Here is a 9309-nt window from a genome sequence, read left to right as displayed (position 1 = left end):
TGTCAATCTCTAGGGAGGGGTGGGACTTCCAGGGGTCCTTGGCCAATCAGAGGCATGGGGGGGGACACCATGCTCCATTGCAAAAATGGTGTTGAGCGCTATGCTTGGACTGTGAAATCAAATGGCAGCTGCCCTGATTTCAGTAGGTCCCCATACTTCAAAAAACCTGGACAAACCCAGGACAGTTAGCATAGACAAGCCATGGGAGGCTTATTTACATGCTGTGCCTGAGTCACTCCCTTAGGGCACTGAGAGAGGTGGATGGGCTGTGCCTGCATCTCAGCCACTTTTTATACTGTGCTTGTGTAATATTTATATGCCAACATCTCTGTCAATGATCGGGCTGAATCTCAGTAGATCAACTTAGTCTGATCCTCTCTTTGTCTCAAGCTACCTATTCTACCACTTGCGAAAAAGCTACTGAGAGATGCGTCTTGGTTTCATGAGAGCTGGAGGATGAGATGGCTTTCAACTAATATGGCAGCAGGCCTTAGTACTGATGTAAAAATCATGGTTCGTTTCTTTGGAGGCTCATTGAATAATAATCCTTAGGCACACATTGTTGGTGAGACAAAAGGTATATATTTGCAAATAGGGTCAGAGAGAGAAGACAAAAGATCAAAACCCTCTGCCTCCGGGCACAATCATTAGCAGGCTTTTATCCCCTCTCTTCTGGCACGTGTACAGAAGCAGGAACTCTTACAACTCATTTCCGGTTCATACAAACATGCATGTGAATACGTCAGATCATGCATCCCATGTGTATTATAATTAACTACTTAAGTATGCGGGGCGGATAGGCTTAATATGTATTAGGTTATTGCGCTTGCCCAGAAAGCACTCGAGGTTATGAAGGGTTTAACTTCAAGGCTAAGATTGCAATTATTCTTATCTTAGCCTAAGAATGTGGGAGCCATGAAAGAAAGTGTGATTTAGTGTAACAAAGAGATAGTAAATTTGCAGAACAAAGAGAGAGTGATACCTTAGTACAAAGAGCTCTTGGAGTTTTTCCTTCAGTTTCCAACCCCCCCTTCCCTCTCTCATTAAGGAGACAAGGAGGGCTGGCAGCCGTGCTTATTCAGAGGACAACACTATTGATGGGAGCTAACAGCTATGGTTAATGCATTTTTAATAATATTTCTAACAGTACAATACAAATGGAACAACAGGGCAAAGCACTCCTCCCAAACAGGTTTCATGCATGCAGATGAAATTCTCATAGTGTAGTTTCCTCTGTACATACATTTAGCAGGGAAAAAATGTATACTTTGGTTGTACTGTATGATAATATATGTTACTTTTACTTTCTTTAATTTGTTAACATATTTGGAGATGAGCTAAGTCAAAGAGCGATGCTTTTGGTCTGTGGGCTCTACAGCCTTTATGAGCATGTTGTAATTTCTCAGAAACAGGAGTGGTTGGGGGGAAATGGTGCAGTAATAAGTTAAGGGCTATGCAACCCAGTGAAGCATAGAAGGCACAATGTATTTGGGATATGGGAGTGGCCTATAACCCATTTTGTACACATAAATTGTGCATTTCCTACATGTAACAAAGTCCAGGTGTAAAGGTTTGTGTGCCCATCTCACTAGCTTAAGTGCCAGGTTTTGAGCCATCATTCACAATCCTATACTGGCTCAAACCACAGCTCCAAGGGGTGTCAACAGGTCAGTTTTGTAACCGTCATTTGATTTTGATCCAGATGAGGAAGTGGCGTTGCAGACAAGTAACAGCTGCGTGTGTGTGTGGTGGGGATTCTCCCCGAAGCAGAAATCCCGTCTGTGCTGATTCATCAACCTCAAACTCTAACTACCTGTAATGGACTTCTAAAAAAAAAAAAGCTCATCTTTCTTAAAAGATAGTGTACCTTGCACCAGTTTAAGGTTTGTTAGCCCTTCAAGAAAGGTTCGAGCCTGCGTTTTACTCTGAGCACACTGGCTTATTATACTGATGACCCTGGATCATGTCCTGTCTCTGTGGGACGGGAAGCCAGCCTTCTGCCAGGCTACTGCCTGGGTCTTTTGTTAAACTATTACTTTGCATGGCATGAGGGGACACAAGTGTGTGTTTTGTTGCTTGTTTGTAAAGAGTATCCTCTTAACCTCATAGTTAAGACTCAGCTAAGAATGGCAGCCCCCAAGCCCTCAAGGGCCCTCCTCGAAAAGGGAACAAGGAAGGTGGTGGCTGCTGCTGCTGCTGCTGATGTCCCCTCTGGGGATGAAAGCAGTTACTTCTGCCAGAGTCTGTGGGGAAACCTGACACTCCCCCATCCTGTATTGGCAGTTAAAACAATCACAGAGCATCACAATTTGCTCTTCACTTTGAAGGGAGGCTAACAGGTATGTCCCTGGATGGAAAGAGAGAGACAGTGATCAAGCACATGCATCTATTCCTTCACAGATGATGGAAGGCATCAGGACCTACATTTGTCTAAAGCAGCGGTGTTGAACGTAAGGCCTGCAGGCCAGACCTGGCCTATGGGTTAGGACTAGAGCCCTGACCCTCTGAGCTGGCCCCACGTGGTGGTCCCAGGCTGTCCATGGCATGGGACACCCACTGTCCGTGGCACCTGGTCTGGACTCCACACTGGCTGGCATGTGCTATGCATAGCGCACAGCTTGGGCCTGGCTCCAGGAGCTCTGCACAAAGGGTCAGTCCCAGTCCACCTCGCAGACCACCTCAGCAACACATGTAGCCCTCTGCGCTGGATGAGTTTGACATCCGGGTCTACGGAGACTCTTTCCTGCGGGATGCTTCTCTTTAGAAAGGACTCTGAAGATGGTCAGAGATATCATTTTCTTTCTTTCTTTTGCTCTCTCCCTAGAACTCATTATTTAAAGGCTGCCTGAGGCAAGCACCACATCTTTCCTTTCCCTTCCCAGAGAGGATTTGAACTCCTTTCACTCCTTCAGAGATAACTGTAACCATGATGCCACAGTGCATTTTGGAAGAAACAATACCTCCATTCCTTCCCTTGAAACTGTTCTTCTTGGCACAGCCTAATTAAAAAGTCCCCCCTCCACCGCTACACACATACGCGCGTGCATACCCCCACCTTCCTTCTGGTGAGAGCATTCAGGAAAGATTAAACATCCTTCTGCTTCTGAGCAATTTTAAAACACCTTTCCGTTACTTCCTAAGGATGCTGCTTAACTAACCACAAGGCATTTTACCTGTATCAACTGACAGGCCTTCCCGTTGAAGCCGTTATGCTCTGGATAGCCAAGTAGTTATCAAGAGTTAAAACTTCTATTAGCTTCATGTTTTCCCCCTTTGAGTAACTGTCCCCACTTTCACTGTGGGTGACCTCCTCCATACATCTGGAGGCATGACACTACTTGGCCTTAAGGCAAATAGGCCTAGCCCTCCAACTGTGTCTGCTATGGGATAGCGTTCATTAATGGTATGTGTTGAGCTCCAGGGGGAGCAGGCACTACAGCTGCCACATGGAGGCATTGATGGGATGACTCCCAGTCACAGCAGATGGTTCTTCCTTGGCAGTCTTAAACTACAGTTCTACCATGGCAGTATACATAGCTCCAGCTCAGCAAGCTCCTAGTAGGCTTACGTAGCCTGACATTCATTTAGACAATCTGAACGTACTTACTGAACGTACGACAATCTGTGCCTTTGTCTCCCTTAGTTGTGACAACAGCCACAGAGACTTTTGGAAGAGCCGGTTCTAGTCAGATGGCAGGTCAAAGTACTCTCACCATCAATTAACTGTAGAGATTTAGCTCAAATGAAATGAAGCTTAGGAAAATGCACAGGAAAATTAACTTTCTGACTCTGGTGAAGGTTAGAGAGCTCCTGGGCAGTAATTTTGGATGAAGAATTCAGGCAATTTTTCTGGCTAAGTAATATAGAAAAGATCCACCGTGAGTGCTTGGATCTTGCCCACTATTCCATGGACAGAAAAATAACAAACATCACCAACAGCTTCACTGGACATCCCTTTTAGGCTGAGAGTAAGTTCAGATCTCACTGAGGGACCTTCACCAAGCCCTTCAGGACCCAGAGGGCATCTCAGCTTCATGCTCCGAAGGTGTCTCCCTCATCTACAGCCAGGCTTGAAAGGCACTAAGGTTAAGTCTGGCATGTGGGTCAACCTGTGCTACATGCACAGCCTCTCTGTGCCTGCCACTGATGATTGCATTACCATTTTAGTCTCAGCCTCAGTGACCCAGAATGGAGGGAAAAATTCATGAGCCTGGTCTGCCTTCATCCCATGATCAGCATGCAAGACAGCACTCACAGATCAACCAAGAAAGTTTCATTCAGAACAGAGATATTCTTGTACAGTAGGAAAACTTCTACCAGACATGCCAACTTGGCAAACTGGACCAGATTCTTTGACTAGTATGGTTGAGGAATATTTCCCTAACTGGTCTTCTCTTCTGGTGCACTGGGTTACTTACTAGAACTCAGGTATGTTGATGTTAGAATCCAGTTTGCCCAACATCCACTAGACGAGAGCTGAGCTGTGTTTTCCAGCTGAAGTGTAGACCTCTTGGGAGCCAAATTTGAACCAGGAAGCTAACTTTTGCATTCCATCCTTGGAAGTAGGGCTAGTCTGGGTTCCCACTTCTGCTGCTCAGATTTGTTATGCATTTTACAATAGCAATTCATTAAAAATATGTAATGTATCCTGGGGCAAAATCCAGAACTTGTCATCACATGCAGAAGCAGGTGCCATCATTGCTAGGCTACGAAGTCATACGCCTCCTTTCTTGCTGTCCTGAATTGCTAACTCTTAGATATCCAGTGAGCTGCTTTTAACAGGCATGGAGGGGAATGGGACAGTTTACATATGGATAACTTCAAGGAAGATGTATTGATGCCACTGGGAAAATCTTCCTCTTTCTCAGAGACTTGCTTAACTAACATAGTTTAAAAGTTTCCTTTCCAAATAATTAGCACTCATTTAAATAATTAAAAGATTTAGTTTTAACGGACACCAGACTGCAGGAACACATGCTCAGTGTTACAACCCAGGTGAGGGCTGCCAGCCCCTTTGTCAGGTGATTAATGTCTCTTACCAGATGGCCCATTGCTGTGATGTTCAGACTTAAAACTTGTTTGTTGCATCTTTGTGCAGAATCATAAAGATTGAACTACCCTCCCACTATTAACTCTGTGGTGTGTGTAAGGCTTTTCTAATCACCTCCCTTGGCTGTTATCTCAGTATGGAGGCAAGGCAGCAGCTGAACAAGCTCCATGTTCAGAGCTCAGGAGCAAGTTACCTCCTCCCTGTCAAGTGGAATTTATAAGCTGTTTTGAGACATGTCCCAGGTCATACTCAAGAGTAATACAATCTAAGCTACTTCTCTTGTTGTAGTGATTTTACATTTGCAATAGAAATGTTTGTGGCAACTTACATTGTTTAAAGCACTTTTGCAATTTACACAGCTATTATGATAAAAGAAAAAAAAATAGATCAACACTCCTTGAAACAACTCCTTTCTGATGCTGTTAAAACAGTTGATGTCTGTGGCAAGAAAACTCACAAAAACAACTTAAAATGGTTTTATTTTAAGTATTATATTAGCACAATATTTACAAAAATTATGTTTCATAAATAAAAATGTCTTTTTGGGTAAAGATTGCAAAGACTCAAAGTGTCAAATAGAGAGGATTTGGTTTAATATATACAGAAAAATTGGAATCACACAGTCATAAACAACTTTGGTTTTTAAATTACTGGTGGGGAAATGTTAATTAATTGACTTTCTGAAAATAACACACTTTTTAACTGGTACCTAACAGAAACCCAAAGCAGAGCCCTTACACACAGCAGCATGGTGGGTTTTTCACTTCCTAAAACAATTAGTACACATGAACATAATGAGGAACAGTCAGTTAAATAATCTGTTAAAAGAATTTGGCCTCACCACAACAGAGGCTACAAAACTTGTGATTCTGCTGCAGTCTGCCCTTCCACATACAAATAGCTTTACAATAACTAAGCATACCAGTTTGCTAAGACAAAACGATCACAACAGCATTCCGCTTTTCAAAGCTTACTAAAGCAGTGAACTGCAGAACTTGCAGCCTATAAATCACAAGAGGGAAATCCATAACTGAAGATGAGCTGGAAATGGCAGTGAAATCCCTGTACTGACTCCCATTAATGATCAAGTGTCTCCCAGATGTATATGGATTGCTACAATGATGGAGGCCAAACCAAAGCATTTGCATATGGATGTAAAACAAATGTATACGAATTCTTCAATGACAAATGCTGCCCAGTCCTTAAACATGTACTCACATAAATAACTGTGACACATATGATTAATCTCACTGATATCCCAGGAGGGCTGCAGCTTGGGTTTCCTTACAGCCTGTGCACTGGGATTATTTGTGTACGAAGGCTATAGGATCAGACTCCCCCAACCTGCTCAAGTTAATCCTATCTAAAGGAAGGTCCCTGGATCTATTTGCCACATGCCCCCTGAGCCCTTGGAATGGATTTATATAAAAGGCTCTACCATGTAAATATGCCACCTGAATGTGACGCATCAACCAAACATTCTGGCTTTTAACCTTGTCAAACCACTGGAAACCTACAGAAATATGCATCTCAAAATTCTATTAAATGATGACATTTCATCAAACTGTTGAAATGGGTTAAAAAAGAGAAGGTCCCTTGAAATGCACAAATCATAAAGACCTGACTCTACATTACTTATTACTGATTCTTTATCTGTGACACTTGCATACATACACAAACTGAGTTTCCTCATATTTCATCAGCTGCTGCTACTTTTTTACTTGAAACAGACTGTTTGTGAAAGACCAGTGGAATCACAAGCTTATGAACTGTAATTTAGTTTCTGCTTCTACATGTGTATTCTTGGCAAAAAAAAATCCAACTCTCTCTTTTGAAATGTGGCATTACTGCTAGAGAATGATTCTTATTCTTCTGAAGAAGCATCAGTCAGTTTTAAAATTTCAGCTTGTTAAGAAAAAGCCTAAGATTTGTCCCAGTACCACACACTGTACAGTATGAACATTAAGGGCCACATTCAGCATGGGAATCAATAATCTGTAACTCCTGGGCTGAATCTGGCTCTAAGAATTTAGTACTACTGAATCAAACAATACAAAAAGAGGCACAGAAAACTCTCATTGGACTAAGAAATATTGCTCACCAAAGCACACGTAACTACTGTCTATACAGAGGAGTTACTAGTATGTGGGAGAAGGATGACTTGGGTAGTCTTTTTTAAAAAAAGCTTGGGAATAAAGCTCTTGTTGATGTCATTGTGTGTGTGTAATTACAAGAACAATTTTTTCCTAATGTTTTGCTGAAAGTGGGAGGAGCAATATTTATACGATAACCACCATCCCATTTATACTATAAAAGCATGAACTTACCTTGCCCATGCACACAAATAAAAATACTAATAGTTTAAATGCTATTACTGCCTTTGGGCCTGGTCTGGTGATGGGTTTTTTGACAAGGATACCACTAACACTGGCACTGGCACTATTGGGAGCATCTTGTGGTAGGCAAAAAGTACTTTTTGTATGCTCACACTTGCCCACCCCATACAAACCAAAAACAGAAAAGAATAAACTCATGTGGGTATACAACACATGTTTCTCTCTAAGCTGCTGTGACTATAAAATTACATCATGGAAATCATTTCAGCACTTTTTCCACACATGCAAAACAACTAGTTTCCTGATTTTCTTCTCTTTGAGCAGTGCATCGTCAAGGCCACGGTGTATGAACAAGTGTGTTTCTTTTCCACATATCACCATCTCTGTAGCAGATTCCATCACCTTCTACAAGTGATTCTGGAAATATAAATCACAGAACAGTAAGTTATTATACAAGAACATTCCAATTAGCAAGGTCATTTGTACTGCCTGTCAAAATTCATACATTAGCTATCTGATTTTTTCTTTACAGCAGGCAAGTTTTTTGCTTAGAAAAATGAGGGAAGGATGGCATAGTCTTGAGTTAGATGCAGTACAGGCAGCTGCTGTTCAGCTCCCTGAACAGCTCTGGCACTGTCTCAAGCTCTGGTCTGTAAAAAGATCACTATTCTTCTCGGGGGGGGGGGAATTTTAAAAGACAGAAATGGCAGTAAGACAACTAACTGTTTGCTTGAGTCAATGGGAATTGTGTTTCTCATTGACCTTCATACCTTTAAAACTCTTCCCAATATCAGAAGATGTAAATGTAGATGTTGTGAAGATTTCTGACATGCACAAATAGGATCCTGGGAGAAACCTAACAATGCCTTTTAACGTTATGTCCTAAAGTAGAATTCCAACTTTGGCTAGCAGGAGTGAAAGGCTATTGCACCGATTCTATCGCTCTTTGATTCAAATTTAATAACAGATTAAAAAAGAAAGCCAATGGAACAGAAATATTGTCTGTCTTTTTATATTAGGTCACTATCAAGGAAAAAATAAAAGTGTTAACAGCTGAAGTAGGAGTTACAGACCCTTCCTCTGAGAATTCTACTCTCACTACTTCAGTCATGCCAAACGACTGATGTAGAATTCATCACCCTAAGGAATGCTGGTTCCATTATTCTCTGAACCACACTAACAGATGCATGTTGGTTTAGAAAACAGATCTTGTTGTGTAGTTGTGTGAATCACATAATAAGCATAGCAAAGAATGGAATGTACTATTAAATGAATGTAACTAGCATGCAAGACAGTTCTGAAGCCTGATGACATTTTTTAATCAGTAAAATAAGAGTTAGCTACAAATGACTGATAGCTTCAATCCATGCTTTCCACATGTCATACATTATAAAATTGATTAGAAAAGCACTATACAAATTCAGAACTCCTTGGTTCCTTTTTTGGCTAGCAAGAGTGATATTTTGATTAGGTAGTAGTAGGCTCAGGATTTGGCAGTTCTCTTGAACTTGTGCACAGTCTCCAGGAGCAGTAAAATATGCTTAGTGTCAACTACTAAAAATATGCTCGCTCATTGTCAAGTACTGCTCGTATGGGTGGTGAATGAAAGAGAAGGGTAACAGATTAGCAGGAAAGTAAGAATACAAGACAACTACAGAAGGCCAGTATTTTTGCATAAGGGGGCCTAAAAATAGCCCAGCCTTATTTTCAGAGGTGTCAGGCAGCCTCTTTTGTCAGGGGTAGCTGTAGATGGTCAGCATCTTTAAAAGTTGGGCCACATAGTTTAGGAGGTGTTTTGAAAATCTGGGTCCAAGAATCCCAGAGCACAGGCACAAATAAACTCTATCTATCTGTGGAGAGCATGTCAAATCCACAAGTCCTAAAAAAAATTCTCAACTGGAAGAAATCTTAAAATTGGACCAA

The 9309-nt window shown here is 41.7% G+C and overlaps 1 protein-coding gene across 4 annotated transcripts in view; it reads right to left on the bottom strand.

Annotated features, from left to right (window-relative positions):
* Window positions 1-5510: 5510 nt before the first annotated feature.
* Window positions 5511-9309, bottom strand: part of CD47 (CD47 molecule) — a 44932-nt gene continuing 41133 nt past the window's right edge. For all 4 annotated transcript variants that reach the window (XM_090058125.1, XM_090058109.1, XM_090058132.1 and 1 more), the window contains one exon: window positions 5511-7803. Coding sequence is in view for 3 of the 4 variants with exons in the window: in XM_090058109.1 (XP_089914235.1) it covers window positions 7718-7803 (86 nt within the window). In the remaining variant the exon portion in view is untranslated. The remainder of the gene's footprint in view (window positions 7804-9309) is intronic.

This window comes from Crocodylus siamensis, chromosome 1 (genome assembly GCF_052110815.1).
Source record: "Crocodylus siamensis isolate JL-2025a chromosome 1, ASM5211081v1, whole genome shotgun sequence".
Taxonomy (NCBI): domain Eukaryota; kingdom Metazoa; phylum Chordata; order Crocodylia; family Crocodylidae; genus Crocodylus; species Crocodylus siamensis.
This window is presented reverse-complemented; position numbering and strand designations above follow the sequence as displayed.